Raw genomic sequence first — 16,967 nt, 5'->3', positions numbered from 1 at the left:
TTTTGGGGGACTTTCTCTCCTTCTTGTTCGCCGACTACTACTTTTCCTCTTCTCATCCCCTCACCTCCTATTATTATATTATTATATTATTATATTTATATATATATATACTCACCTCTCTCTCTCTCTCTCTCCCCAAAACATGTACATACAAACTAGTAGTATTAGTATTAGTACTTCTTCTTCTACTACTACTATTCTATATAGTACATGACTCCAGTCACATTATTCTCTACCTGCAATTTTTTTTTTTTAATTTTAAAAATGCATAAATATATAATTGGAATATATGTATATATAGGGGGTTTAAAATTTTAATTATTATTAATGACATAATCAGCCTTGCCTTGCGTGTTGGATATATCACTCTCTTTACATGCATTAATTATTTATGGCATGAGAGAGAGATCAGGCTGCTCCTTTTTGTTGTTTTTGTTTTTCCGGCGAACAAATAGATCCATACACTCTCTACACTAAGTACATTTGCCTTAAAGAAAGACCTTTTCTGCGTGACCCCCCTTATTAATCAATTAGTTAATTACTAATAAATTATATTTATAATTACACCAAGCTGAGCTCATCCTTATTATCAGATGATATCATAAAGAGAAAGACTAAAAACATATTTTGTAATAAATAATTATTAATAATTAAAAGAATTATATATTAGATATATAGAGCATGCATAGTACATTTATATTTTTAGGAGTGTTAGAGACCATCAGAAGAGAAAGAGAAAAAGGGTACTATATGTTTACATATATATACATGTAGACGTACAAGTGCATATTAATTAGAAACATCAGAAGAGGGTGTAGATATCGACTGATCAAGCAGTGCAATTTGTGGAAGCAAAAAAGAGAGCTACCTAATTAAGAGATATATAAAATTAAAGCTATAATAATAATAATAATAAAGCAAGTAGTAAAATCAAAGGGTTTGACCGAAGAAATCGAGGTAAGCCGCACGGATAGCTTGAAACAAGTTATTGTGTGTAGTACGCTAGCTAATTAATTATTAAATACATACTTTATTATTAACATATTATTTTAATTGTATATATTATATAGTACTAGTATATATACTATATTATATTAATATATATAGAAATTCCTCTCATAGTTTTGTGTTATATATTATATATCAACTCCCAAGGCAGTGATATCTATCGATCGATCTAGAGGAGATGAGGATGAATAATATTACTTAAGATGACATTACTCAGAGTATGGAGAGTACTATCCATATATTAACTATTCTCCTACTTAATTAATTTTTCACATTAACATATATCTAATAGCTAGTGATTTCTTCAAATATAATTATAATGTTTTTTAATTCTTAATTATATTGTATATATACATTTATAATTATAATACAGTGGATGTGTGTATGTAATAAAATTAGTATGAGAATTGCTAAGGGGCACCACTAGTGCCTAACACTACAAGGAGGTGGCATACCACTATTGGTGCAATCTAATATCGGTTATACTTATTTGAATTTAATAAGAATTATGGGGTATTGCTAATCAATCATGAGGCGACACCTTATGTGGTGTTGGGCACCTTAAAGCGTCAAATAGTATATATTATGATGAAGTGTATAATTAACAAGTGAGTGGTAAAAATAGTAATTAGTGTTCATCCCAATAAGGATTAATTAATAATATATAAATATGGAGTGGGGCTTCTCAAAAGTCTCCATATTATACATATATATACCAGTGATTTCATTTTTGTTTCCTAGAAAAATTATAATTTAATTTTATGTACGTGATAATTATAGTATATATTCTACTAATTTTTAAAAATTCTGAATAATTTGAATTAAAGATTGAAAAAGTCTATTTTAGACTTGTAACCCTATGTTGTTATTGTTGAAGGGAGAAATTAAAAGGAAAGTAAAAATTAAATATAAATTTCTATATATATATAAATAATATTTTTGTATCGTAAAGAGTGAAATAAAAGAGAGAAAAGTCATCTCTTTTTCTTGATATTCTTGTTTTCTTTTACACGAGATCCAATCCAAACTCATCTCAAACTCAAACCCACGGGCTCCTCAAAATATAATAATCAATTAAATCTACCAAGCCCTTTCTTTCTTTTCTTATTAATAATATATATTCATCATATATATATATATATATAAAAAAAAAATCTTCTCCTCCTCCTCCTCCTCCGACGATCCTAGAGCCTATTCTCTTCACTAATAATTTTATTCCTCTTCTCCATCGGCTTCGGCTGGCCCCCTTTCTCTCTTTCTCCTTAATTTCCAGCCCTAGCTAGCTAATAACTACCGCTATACCTCTCTCTACAAATTAATATATTTCAAAGGTATTAACTACTGCTCAAAGCTCTCTCTCTCTCTCTCTGAATACCTAGCTCGTTCGTAATATAAAGGAGAGAAATCATATATACCAAGCAAGTAAAATTTGTATATATATATTTAGATGATTTTTCTCTTAATTTGTACAGTGATATACTACAACTACTGATCATGTAAGATAGCTACTTATCTCTTCATCATCTAACTTTCGTTTGTAGTAGTACTAGTATAACAAAACAATCTTGAAATCATATCCTGCTGCAGATCTCTCCTTTGGATTTTGAGATAACAAATTATTCTCTGATTTGGTATTTATATCTGATATCCCTTTTATGTATTCTTGGAAAATTATTAATTGATTATGATATATAGCTAGTCCTCAATTCCATGTCTCAATCTTCTTCCTTTTTGTAGTATATAAAGAAAAATCTTTCCATGATATAATTAAATATTTGATTTTCCTTTCTCGATGGGGTGATAGTGTGTATATATATATATACATATAATGATGAGGGGGGGAGGGGATTGTGTGTATTTTGAAATTAAACTTGTACTGGAATATTAGAATAGGCAATAAGGTGGTGCTTGGAACGTGCGTGATTTTCATGGTTGTGTCACATCATGGCTTTTAGCCAAACTGTTTGATACAACAAGTTTCTGCGCTGCTGTCACACTGTTCTTAATTTGCTAGCTATATAGCTTGTGTGTGCGAGTGTACATATATATATATATATATGATTATTTGGCTCTTTTTCTTTTTCTTAATATTGCAGATCAACTTGAGTAAGAGGAAGAAGAATAAGAAGATCAATCCAAAAACAGAAATATATATATCATTATATATAATTTAGAAGAATATATATATATATATATACATGGCATCTTCGTCTTCAAATTCGCCGTGCGCGGCGTGTAAGTTCTTGCGGCGGAAGTGCCAACCGGAGTGTGTGTTTGCGCCGTACTTCCCGCCGGACCAACCCCAGAAATTCGCAAACGTCCACAAAGTGTTCGGAGCAAGCAACGTCACCAAGCTTCTGAACGAATTGCTGCCGAGCCAGCGCGAGGACGCCGTCAATTCTCTTGCCTACGAGGCCGACATGCGTCTCCGCGACCCCGTCTACGGCTGCGTCGGCGTCATATCCCTCCTCCAACACCAGCTCCGCCAGCTCCAGATGGACCTCAGCTGCGCCAAATCCGAGCTCTCCAAGTACCAGAACCTCGGAATCACCGGCCACGGCCTCATCGCGGCTGCGGCTGCGGCTGCCCACCACGCTCACAGCCCTCATCATCATCATCATCATCAGAATCTAGGCATCAATCTCATCTCGGGGGCTGCATCCGCCCGGGACCACTACCACCACCACCAGTTCTTTCCCAGAGATCACCACCACCACCACCAGACCGCCGCCCAGCAGATGATCAACTACGACGCCAGCAGCCTTCTGGCCATGAACGTTTCCGCCACCGCCGGCATCGGGCAACTCACTCCGTTTCAGCAACCTAGGGCCGCCGCCGGGGATGACCGCCGCACCATTGATCCCTCTTAGTAATAAATCATCATGGTACGCCCTCCACTACTCTCGCCACACACCACATCCATATCTTCATTTGCAATTAATTTATTAACTAATTTGGACATGGTCATTTAATCTGATTTTGATTTTGATTTTGATTGATTGCTCTAATAAATTCAGGAATTTTCCAAAACAAATATTTGGTCACTTCTGATATATACTTACGTACTATTTAATTTATTTATTATTAATGAGCAGAAGTATAATACTGACCAAAGGAATATAATTAATACGCTGTATTTAAAAATACTTCAATTTTTTTTCAATAAAATAAATGAATAAATATATATATAAGGAAGGAATTATAAAATTAAGTATTTATTTATTTATTTTAATTATTTTGGAAACAAAGTGTATATATATATATAAAGTGGATATTCGATTATATAATATAGATGTCGGTGCTGGGGTGTGCATGTATGTTCCCACTCTATGATGAGCTAACTATTATTAAGAGTTTAATTATAGGCCTAATATATATATATATATATTAATCTGAAGAAGTGTACATAGTCTTTATGTTTTCATATTATTAATTAATTAGTTTCATAATAATCTGGTGAGGTTGATCGAATATTATAATTTAAATATGCATGTGCATGGCTTCGTTGCCTTATTAGGGTCATAAAAATATTTCAATGGATATTCAATGTATATATATAGATCATATTGTTGACCTTTCTTTCAACTTCTCTCTACTGCAGAGTTTCAGGCACATTCACTATTTGATCAGGGAAAAAGAGACTCTGAATCAGCACGAGAGATAGAGAGAGAGAGAGAATGAGAGAGAGAGAGAGAGAGTAACGTACGTACGTCTTGGTATTTAATCTTAAACATATATATATATTAATTCTATCTTAATTATTAATTATCAAATACCGGTTAATTAATTAATTTATTATAGAGACAATTTTGTTATAATCCATTGTCCATCTCTCTCTCTCTATATATATATATACGATAAGAGACCAGATTTCGTGTTTCCTTTGTTTATTTAGACATGTAATTAATAGAATAGGAATAGAAATAGAATCATGCATTGCATGCTTCACTATTGGTGAGTAATATAAATATATATATATATATGTATATATATATAGTGTTGTTCCAGTACTAAAAAGGAAAAGGAAAATGATAAAGAACAAGATGAATATATAGATATATGCGTATTGCCAAAAGTGTACTTGCGTAAATTTTACAGTGTGAGCAGTGAGAATATATAAGTATATACATATATATATAGAGAGAGAGAGGTGGTCTTATTAGGAAATCCTGTTGTTTGTTGTTTATTGTTTGTTGTTTGTTGTTCATTCAACTTAATTTTGTATCATACTAATTTTGTTGTTTGTTGTTCATTCAACTTAAGTTTGTTGTTCATTCAATCACTCCTTCATTATATATATGTATATATATATATTGGGTATATAGATTAAATGTATATAAGAGAATAATAATACATGCACATTAGTTAATTAATTATATGTATATATTGTAGGGGGCTAGATACTATACTATTAGTTAGGTTGTAGAAACAAGTACATATATAAGAAAAAAGAAAAAGAAAGAAGAGATTTAGAAAATAAATAATATAATTAGAGGTTGAGGAGGTGGGTGGAAGAATTTATTATATATATATATATGTATATACGACTACTAGTACTGTGTGTGTGTGTGACTGTGGTGTGGTTGCAGAAGCATGAAAGGCCGTTGCAGAGGAAATGTGAATCCAAGCCCATGCATTTATTACATTATATATATACATACATACATATATATATATTATTAGTAGAGAAGAAGAAGAAGACGATGAAGAAGAGTACTGCTACTAGTCTAGTCTCATTTCGTTACTTATTCAAAAGAAAAGAATAAAAGAAAACGTAGTCAAATCACAAGACCATATATATATATTAAGAAAAAAGGTTTTGGGATTTGGATTTGAATGGCCAAGAGCCAAATGCAATCATGACGTACTTTACTTTGTGCAATGATGCCTTTTCCCCCCCTTTTTTCCTTTTTATTATTGAATTTAATTATTATTGTTTCTCTCTCTCTCTCATCTCATAATTGCATCTCCATTGATTAATTTAATTCCCACTCTTTCTTTCTATCATCAGGTTTTATTAATTAATTGACATAGACACGTAAAAGTGTTGCTTCATAACTTATTAATTAGAGTTCGAACACTGACTACTCAAAATCAAAATGAGAATGAAATGCATAAAAAGCTTTTATTTATAATTAATAATATCATGATGAGGCATTAGTAATTTATATTTGTTATATTGATTTTTTTTTTAATCGTGCGTGCATGTGTTTGGTTGGCAGTACAAAACTGAATGCTCTTTCTGATGACTCATCATCATCATGCTTGTTAATTTTGCATTTATTTGATAGTGCCAATACACACCATGCCCCATGCACAAGAGTTATTATTATGATGACAATACAAATACAATACTACTATTGCCTTCTCTCTTTCTCTTTTTTTTTTTATTTATTTATTACAACTAAAAAAAAAAGAAGCAAACAAAGAAAGAAAGGAGCTTATAAAACTGTTCCCACACATATATATATATTTATATTGAAGTACAGGAATTAGAGCAGGAATAATATAGTATGGTAGGACCCAATAAAAACACAATATAATAAATTTGATTTGATGACTTGACTAATCCTGAATGATCTGAATCTGAATCTGAGACCATTTTGACCAAGAATGATATCTTCCTTCTTTTTCTTCTTCTTCTTCTTCTAATAATAATAATACAAGTCCTCTTTCTGGTTATTGGAGTTTGGACTGACACAGTTTTCGATAATCAAACTCCCTTAGGGTTTGGGGTTTGGGATTGGGAATGAAATGAATGAACGAAGGAATATTGAATATGAATAATTAAGCTGTTATACCTTTTTACCCTTTTCCTTAATTACATGCTTTTTGTCTCCCTCTCCCTCTCCCTCTCTATTATTATTATTATTATTATTATTATTATTATTATTAATTCACTATTCTATTCTATATGCTATACCTATATATATGATAGCAATATCCAACCAAATATATATAATATCAAATAATAAATGCTTTCTTCAAAACAATATACTGTTACTGTATTTAATCCCTGCAACTCAACACCACCATACTTGCATGCAATTATTGATTCAAAAATAATATCTATTTATATATATATATATACTAGGTAAAAATAGCGTGTTTGTTTGTTTGACTTGTTTTAAAATTGTAAACATTCTTTATAATTATAATAAAACAAATTTATTGTTAAAAAATATATATATAATAGAATGAGTTATAATTCTATAATATATATAAATATTTATATCAATAATTTCTACATATATGACATAGCACAACATTGACATATATATATTTACATGATATATAAATACAATAATATTTAAAAGTAAATGAATAATAAAAATAAAATAAGAATATAAAAAGTTATAGTGTAAACCATAGTATATATGTATCAATTTTTTTTAGTTTCCAATATATCTCGCAATGTCATTTGCTGAATTTGATGAACAAAAAAACTTCAACCACTTGATAAAAAATAAACTTCCACACAAATTTATAAGATAAAAAATTATATGTATACCTTTATTAATTTAAAAAAAATATGATTTAATTATTTAAATTATCATAAAATATCTTAAAAGTATCATATTTTAATTAATTAATTAATTAATTTTTGTTTAAGTTTATGTTTATGTTTGTTATAGTTTTTGAATTCAGGAGTAACAACAAATATTTTATATTATATGTTTAATATAATATTAAGTTTAATTAAATTTTATTTAAGTTATAAAATATATGGTTTTATTATTTTTAAATAATTATCATTGTAAAATATCTAAATAATATCATTTTTTAATTATTTATTTATTTAATTTTATTTAAGTTTAAGTGATGAAAGCGAAGTTGATTCCCATATCCTTAAAAAAAAGGCGCTTTATCTTCGATGTTCTATTCTACTGTTTGTTTTATATGGATTTTAAATGGTCAAAGGCCTAATAGATTTCATTCAAAGCATTCATAGGTTCTCACGGAACTCACCTTGTGCTGCTTTCCCTCTCTTGGAGTGGAGCTCTCAGTTGATGAGAACTGGCTTTGTGCTTTCGCTCCATCTCCCGTGACATACCTTTGTCTTGAACCTGTTGTCTTTTACCAACTCCCCATATAAAACCACTAATGGGTCAGCGGGTCTCTCATCTACGGAATGGCCAGCACCTACACCCGATTCTTGAACTCCAGCTCCTGCTCATGAAAGTGAAGATTTGGATGTCCACCCGGCTGAAGGATCCAATAGTGAATTCTTCTTTTCTTTACTCAATGTTGAAGTTGGTTCTGAAGGATCAAATAGGTCATGGCTTGGGGAGTCATTGAAACCAAGACTTTCAGTTTAGTGTATATTAAAAAGAACAGAGGAATGAGCCTAGCCTATATAGTAGAGTATTCGGCCTAACTCACAGGCGGAGATAAAGGCTATTAAATAGTCGCCTAAGCCGACGATGGACGAGACTCTGGAAGAGTGGCTTTCTGTTGAGGTTGCTTCTGACGGGCTTGTGACCAACTCGGTAATCTACTATTAAATATAAGAATATTTAGTTAAAGTTAACTGGAAAAAAAAAATTATGTTATCTACACACTTTATATAAATATATATATATAAATAAGTGGGGATTTCCAGGCAGGGGTGTTCGTGGTGTGGGTGGTGCGGTTTTTCTCTAATTTTTTGGACCGCACCGCATATGTGGTTTGAACAATTTTTTAAACCACAACCCGCACCACATAGACCTCAAACCGCATAAACCGCACCGCAAAAATGTGGTCTGATGTGAGCGGTTTATACCTATGGCCAAATAATTTAACAATTAAATATTATAAATAAGAAAGATTCATAATAAATCTCATAACCATTGAGTGTTTAACAAAATAATTAAATGTATGACAAGCTAATAAACTTTAAGCAAAACAATAAAAATATAACATACTAATAACAAATAAAAAATGTAATATAAAAGTAAATATTATTTTAATTAAGGAGGAATATATTTATATTGAAGTAGAATATGTGTTAGCATCCTATGAAATATTATATTTTTTTTCTAAATATTGTGTATATTATATTATACTATATAAATATTTATGCATTAATTTTAAATGTAGTAAAATTGAAAAAAATAATATAAAAAGTTAATATATATAATGATGTGGTGCGGTGTAGTTTGAATCGCATTTATAAAATTTAAAACTACAAACCGCACTGCATCACGCGGTTTGGCAAAAATACAAACCGCAACCGCACCGCGAATAGTTCTAAACTGTAAATTGCAGTGCAGTATGGTGCGATGTAGGTGGTGTGTGCGGTTTTATGAACATCCCTATTTCCAGGTGACTCATTAATTTCGGTGGAATAAAATTAGAATGATAAATATGATATTTAATTTATTTCTAGAATCAACATTGAAATCATAATTATTTCTGTTTGGTGAATGTGGAGAAATAAAATGGAATAAGTGGTCTATTAACAAAAATATCCAATTTTATTTCTTTGATATATTTTTCAAATATTTAACAAGAAAAGTTTAATTTTTTGTTTAGATCAAGCAAAGCAAAGAATAGGAAATGTATCACTTTAGTCCCAGCAAAATACCATATATGCGGCTCTTGCTTTTCATAATATCTTAATTTTACTATCTATTTTATTATTCATACCAAAATATACACTAAATCTATTTTTGGTCAAAATTATTCTTTTAAAGATCATTTTACCCTCAATCAATTATTTTGTTTATAATCAAAATTATTTTTAATTATTTTATTTCAATGAATTGACAATACAAAATCTTTATTTTTAAAAACAAGCTCAAATAAATAATAAAATAAATACTTTTTTATTAATCATACCATATGTGGCATCATCACCTTACTTTACAAAAATATGGGAAAAAATAAATTACTTTCTATATTTATGGGCATTAAAGTTATGCCACAAAATGTGGTAATTTTAGAAAGAAAAAAAAGTTTAAAATATGGGAATCCCACAAAATACTATGAACAAAATACCATAAAAAAATACACATTTTTTCTCTCTTACTTTCCTCTTTCTCCCAATCTCTCACGTATTCTTCACTTGCTCTCTCCATTTTTCTCACAACAATGGCAGCCAATTATTTTCTCTTACAACAATAGGAGCTCTCTCACATCGGCAAATAGACGACGTATCTCTGGTCACCGCCGACGCCATCTCTGATTCGTATTCTTCTTCGTTTTCACGTTCTTCTTCTTCTTCTTCTTTTTTTACGTTCTTCTGCGTCTTCTTTGTTGTTTCAGATTTGTTTTTTCTTTTCTTTTCAGATCTGGTTTTCTTTTATAGATCTGTTTTTTTTTTCTAAATCTGTCTAAGTAACCAGTTACTGTCATGATTCTGTTTTGTTTTCAGATCTGAGTTTTTTATATACTTAGTTGTAACTAGTTACCTTATTTAATTTCATTCTTCATGGTTGTTTTTAAATCTGATTTTGTTTTTTAGATCTAGTTTTCTTTATAAAACTACCTAAGTAACCAGTTACTGTCACGATTTTATTTTATTTTTCAGATCTGTGTTTTTTTGTGGACCTAGTTGTAACCATTACCGTATTTGATCTCCTTCTTCATGTGTTATTTTAAAATCTGATTTTATTTTTCAGATTTGGTTTTCTTTATAAAACTATCTAAGTACCCAGTTACCTTCTTCGATCTTCTTCTTCTTGGTTATTTTCATATCTGATTTTGTTTTTCAGATGTAGTTGTTTTTTTTTTTTGTTTTAAAGATTTGGCTAAGTAACTAGTTACCAATTAATTGTTATTTTGATAGGGGTAACCAATCACCACCTTCTTCTTCTACTGCTACTTATCAGATTAATTTTTTATTTTCCAAGTTTTTTTTTTCTAGCTTTGGCTTGGTAACTAGTTATCAATCAGTTATTTTAATAGGGGTAACCGGTTACCTTCTTCTTCTTCTTTATTGGATGTTTAAAATTGATAGTAGTAACCGGTTACTGCCACATTACTAAAAAATTATTCAAAATGAAATTAAATGACATATATACATCTTCAACAATAATCCAAACACATACATATGTATAATGACATAACCCAGACATCATCATCATCATCATCACCACAATTAGTGAAAGTTATTTTCATCACCTCATATTTGAATGTATATATAAAATTAATATAATAACAATAATAATACATCCATATATATATAAATGTGTATTATCTTATAATCTTATATATATGTATATACATATAAAAATAATAATAGCAATATTATATGTATATATATAATGAAAAAAATTATATGGTTTTATGTATACAATTAATTGTATATATATATTATTAACTTAAATATGATTAAAAAAATATAGTAATAAAAATATCCCGTAATTAAAAAAAATCAATATTGAAATTATATGGTATATTTTAATAAAATTACAAAAATATGGAAAAATAATCCCATAAAAATGAAAATAAATAAATTATGCCATACAAAACTTAAAGAAAAAAAATACCATATTTATCAAAGTTTTAAAAAAAAATCCCATATTTCATATAATTTCATCATCAAAGATATCAATATGTATATATATATATATAGACTGGACTGGATCCCATTCACTTTTGGGCTAACTGGGCTTTATTTGCTTCTTCAATTTTTATACTCTTCAATGCATTTGGGCTTCCTCCTCCAAATTTAATCTTTTAGCCCATTCCACATTACATATAATTTTTGTATGAAATAGTAAAATAATTAATTAAGATTAGCCTTATGATTATATAGTTCTTAATTTTAAATGCATGGCATGTTATGTTAATGAACTTTCTATTTATGTATATTTATATTTGGAATTAAAATTGCATTTGTAAATAGAATATTACAATAATTTTTTAACTAATAGATATTATATAAGACCATCTCCAATCATATCACTAAATTTGGTGTTGACCGACACCAAATATACCGTTATATATATATATTTTTTTCCAATCATAATATCAAAAGTTACACACAAAAAAAATTCTTTATTATTATATTATTTTCTTAATAAAATATAATATTCTTTTTATTATTATACTATTTTACTAAAATCATCACAATTATTATATCTAAATAATTATTTTAATAAAAATAAAACTATTAATTAATTACATGACAATAATACTATAGATTAGTAAAACTCGATAAATTAAAATATATTACATGTGTTTGATTTTAAGTTTTAATGTATGTTTTATTGTAATGTTGTAAGTTTATAATAATGTTTTATTGTATTTTGTTATAACTATAAATATTAACTAAGAAGTTAAAAAAATTATACAAAAAATTAATTATAGTTTAATTAAATTGTAATTAAGAAAAATTAATAACACTTTTATACACAATTTAACCCACTCAAAATAAAGCCACACAAAATAAACCAATTTCTAAACTTTATTAACATAAATAATAATATATTTATATATTTAAACATTATAAAATATAATATAATAATTAAAAAAAAATATAGAGATGCTACGTGTGGCATGCTGCCCCTTTGGCACACCCACATGAGGCAATTTTGTAAGTGAGCATGCTTTGGTGCTTGATCATTAGTCAAGTCTTGCACCAAGCAACCTCATGGGATAGGGTAGTGACAGTTTTATAATTATGCATATGTCTCCGAGACAAAAATCATATATGTTACTGGGAAGACCTTGTATCCCTAGAAGACTCCTTAGGGGGAGGTGACCTGGTGACTTAGAGAAGCACCATGACCATCAGCAGATAGGAGCCAAAGCTGTGTACTCCCTTGCCCTATCAAGACTGTATATTAATAATAAAACAATGTTTATCCATACTTGCCCTTGTATGCTCCCTTGTTGTCTATGTGTTACTTGTTTGTTATCTTCGTTGGGTCATTGCGTGTCACTTGCCTTGTTGTGTGCTTTGTGTTGTGTGGACGTTCCTATGAATGACTTGCTTTGTGCTTGCTCATACTTCGTTATTGCCCGTTGCATGTCCAAGATGTGTATGTAGCTAACCACTGAGTTTGTTTGCCTGTAGGTATGTGTTGTAGGCTGACTTGCTAGTTTGAAGTGTCTGTAAGTGATGCACGTTCGGTCTGCTTGGAGTACTCAAATAGCCGGCCCGTGACACTATTCATTGCACTATAGCTACCACTGCATATATGCCTAAAATTTGGACTGCATCATCAAATATGGTGATGCGTTCGAGATGGCCTAATAATAATTTTTATTAAAACTAATTAAGTTTTTATATATGTTCATTCTCTAAGAAACTGAAGCAAGGATCTTGTGTTATATAATAACTGTAATATTTATTGTCTTGTTTTGTTCCTATAGAAAAGATTCCTAAAAGGATTTTCTTGGTCATTTTTCTAACTTGGTATGATTAGGATTAGTTCAAAGAATTTGACAAATACCGAAATGGACCCCTATGTTATTGTTTCATTCAAGATTTGTGGAATAGATGTCTGAGATCATTATGTGCTCTATTTTTTTTTTAATAAAGGAACCAAGTACTGCACTTTCAAGGAAAATGGAGATCATATAATAATATCAATAATAATTACTGAACAAATCAATTAAGTAATAATGAATTATAGCCTTTTATAATTACACAAAATATTGATTTTAAATAAGACTCAATCTTAATTAAGATTTTTTCTATTAATTTTTTTAAAATAAATATAATGTCATACTCATTAATTATTATAATTATTATTTGTTCAACTACCAAATTAATCATATATTAACAATCCACCATTTACTTAAATGTATATATATATTAAGATCCTATCCTATAGGCTCAGTCCCAACAATGATGCTATGTTTGGCCATGCAAGTAAATTATTTATTTATTTATTTAACACACATACAAAGCAATTTATATTTGGAGGGTTTCACACTAAATTCAATTGAACTGTTACTTAATGAAATTTAATATCGGTTTCTACCCAATTTAATTTAATATTTATTATGGGATATTGATATACAATTAAGAGAATTTAATTATTTGGTACCCTATATTTTTGCAAAGTATCATTTTACTATCTTTTGTTTTCAATAATACTCATATGGTACCTGTATTTTAAAATTATATATATTTGATATCATAAATTCAGATTTAATAAATAAAATTTTGTTAATATGATCAAACTGTCATCAGATATATATAATTAAGTAATTAAATTTAAATTTGGAACTTACATAATTGACAGTAGTTTGATTAAATTAGTAAAATTTTATTAATTAAATTTGAGTTTAAGATATCAAATATGTACGATTTTAAAATACAAAGTACCATATAAGCATTATTGAAAACAGAAAGTACCAAAATAATACTTTATAAAAACACAGGAACCAAATAGTTAACAACCCTGCAATAAAAGTATAACATGGGTTGTGGTGTTATGACACAAAAATATCTCAAATATCACCAAAGTGTACTTGCCATTTAATGAAAACGAAAAAGATACAAAGCCTAAGTTGTTGTCAACAACATCAAACACTGTAATTTACAATCTAATATACAAAGACCAAAGACCAGTACTTTGTATTGCTGACTTGGGGGTCGTCTCCACCGCTACTTGGAAAGAACACCTCTCCACCACAATCTAATATATATATATATATATATAAAAAAATAAAAAAAGAAGAAGTAGTATTGCATGGACCCACTCAGTCAGCAGTGGAATGAGAATTCTACATTCACTCAGTCATTTTCCAATGGGAGAGCTAGAAAGAAGCAGCCAGCAGCCGGGAAGAAATTTACAAAAGAAACTTTTGGTAACAACCCCACTTCACTATTTTCACTCTCATTTCCACTACCAAAAGCAAAAGCAGTGTCTGCCATTAATATTTTTATTATATATAGTCATCTTCCTTTACCCAACTCTCCAAAATTATTATATTATGCAACCTCCTCTGCTCTCCTATATATCATATCTTATCAAATCACACCATCATAATTAACAATTCTATATATACATTTCAGTTTCTTACATTGTGTCATCGAGGATTATGGCAACCCCAGCAGCAGCGCCCTTAGTCTTCAAAGTTCGAAGAGCAGAACCCCAACTGGTAGCTCCGGCTAAGGCCACACCAAAAGAGCTCAAACTACTTTCTGACATAGACGACCAAGAAGGTCTTCGCTTTCATATTCCGGTCATACAGTTTTACAAGTATGAGGCGTCCATGCGAGGAAGGGACCCAGTCAAGGTCATCAGAGACGCCCTGGCTCAAACGCTGGTCTTTTACTACCCTTTCGCTGGCAGGCTACGTGAGCTTGCAGGAACCGGGAGGAAGCTTGCGGTGGAGTGTACTGGCGAGGGCGTGCTGTTCGTGGAAGCCGACGCCGATGTCACCTTGAACGACTTTGGAGACGCTCTTCAACCCCCCTTTCCTTGCTTGGAAGACCTTATTTTCGATGTTCCTGGCTCCGGAGGGGTCCTTCACTCTCCCCTGATGCTTATCCAGGTCACTCGCCTTGCCTGCGGGGGCTTCATATTCGCGCTCCGCTTGAACCACACCATGAGCGACGCTGCAGGCTTGGTCCAGTTCATGACGGCGGTGGGAGAGATAGCGCGGGGCGCAGGCTCCCCCTCTGTTCCACCGGTGTGGCAGAGGGAGCTCCTCAACGCCAGGAACCCGCCGAGAGTGACCTGCGAACACCGCGAGTACGAAGAAGTAGCCGACACCAAGGGTACCATCATACCTCTGGACGACATGGCCCACCGCTCCTTCTTCTTCGGCCCAACCGAGGTGGCAGCCCTCCGGCGGTTGGTTCCGCCGCACATCCGTCGAGCTTCCACCTTCGAGCTACTGACTGCGTGCTTGTGGAAGTGCCGCACCACTGCGCTGAAGATGGACCCGGAGGAGGAGGTGCGCATAATATGCATAGTGAACGCGCGTTCGAAGTTCAACCCTCCTTTGCCGAGGGGGTATTACGGCAACGCGTTTGCCTTCCCGGTGGCGGTGACGACGGCGGGGAAGCTGTGCGAGAATCCAGTGGGGTATGCGGTGGAGCTGGTGAAGAGGGCGAAGGAGGGGGTGACGGAGGAGTACATGCAATCGGTGGCGGATCTGATGGTGAGCAAGGAGAGACCCCACTTCACGGTGGTGAGATCGTACCTGGTGTCAGACTTGACCCATGCAGGGTTTGGGGAGGTGGACTTGGGGTGGGGGAGGGCTGTGTATGGTGGAGCTGCCAAGGGTGGTGTTGGGGCCATCCCGGGCGTGGCCAGTTTCTACATTCCTTTTACGAACAAGGTGGCTGGGGAGCAAGGAATTGTGGTTCCTGTTTGCTTGCCTGCGCAGGCCATGGATACGTTTGTGGAGCAGTTGAATTCCATGTTGAAACCCACAGCCGCAGCCCCACACACTTTCATTGCTTCCGCTCTATGATCATGATATGATGTGACTATATCCACAACATATATTCATATTTCATAGTCATTTACTGTTCTGGTTTCTTTTCTACCATATACATTATATATATATGCTCTGCATTAATATGATTTCCGATCCCATATTAATTGCATTTGCACCTGCTTGCTTTGTAAAAATCAAATAAAGACTAAGCTTTTTTTTGTAATGCGAATTGATGAACATTTTTGTTTCTTTCACCTTTGGAAAATTTCCATATATGACCCCAAAAAAAGCATATATATGTTCTATGGTAAATGTAATTAAATAATACATTTATACAGTTTCTTCGTTAATTAAATAATGCAAAAAAAAAGTTTATAAATGCTGACAATATTCATAAATCCACAAATGGGGACAATAACACAACATCAACAACCAAAAAAAAAAAGGAAAAGGGTAAAGTAGAAGTCTCGTGTTTTAATTTAGTAGGACTTTTCATTGCTTTGTTATATATATCATTGAGAAACGCACTCGTTCTCTTTTTCTAATGATTAAAAATATATGATTTTAAATATCTTTTTTTTTGGAAATAGTGTTAAAAGGAATTTTTTTCACGGGTATGCTTT

The 16,967-nt window shown here is 31.4% G+C and overlaps 2 protein-coding genes across 2 annotated transcripts; both read left to right on the top strand.

Moving 5' to 3' along the window:
* The first annotated feature begins 2,200 nt into the window (after positions 1–2,200).
* LOC133815762 (protein ASYMMETRIC LEAVES 2) lies at positions 2,201–4,833 on the top strand. The gene is made up of 3 exons (XM_062248566.1): positions 2,201–2,339; positions 3,105–3,893; positions 4,610–4,833. The coding sequence occupies exon 2, from the start codon at positions 3,207–3,209 to the stop codon at positions 3,876–3,878; it is 672 nt and encodes a 223-aa protein (XP_062104550.1). The 5' UTR covers positions 2,201–2,339; positions 3,105–3,206; the 3' UTR covers positions 3,879–3,893; positions 4,610–4,833.
* A 10,037-nt stretch (positions 4,834–14,870) lies between these two features.
* Positions 14,871–16,598, top strand: LOC133816831 (benzyl alcohol O-benzoyltransferase). Its single transcript, XM_062249132.1, has one exon. The coding sequence runs from the start codon at positions 14,995–14,997 to the stop codon at positions 16,375–16,377; it is 1,383 nt and encodes a 460-aa protein (XP_062105116.1). The 5' UTR covers positions 14,871–14,994; the 3' UTR covers positions 16,378–16,598.
* Positions 16,599–16,967: the final 369 nt, after the last annotated feature.

Source organism: Humulus lupulus, chromosome 2 (assembly GCF_963169125.1).
Source record: "Humulus lupulus chromosome 2, drHumLupu1.1, whole genome shotgun sequence".
In the NCBI taxonomy this organism is placed as follows: domain Eukaryota; kingdom Viridiplantae; phylum Streptophyta; class Magnoliopsida; order Rosales; family Cannabaceae; genus Humulus; species Humulus lupulus.
This window is presented reverse-complemented; position numbering and strand designations above follow the sequence as displayed.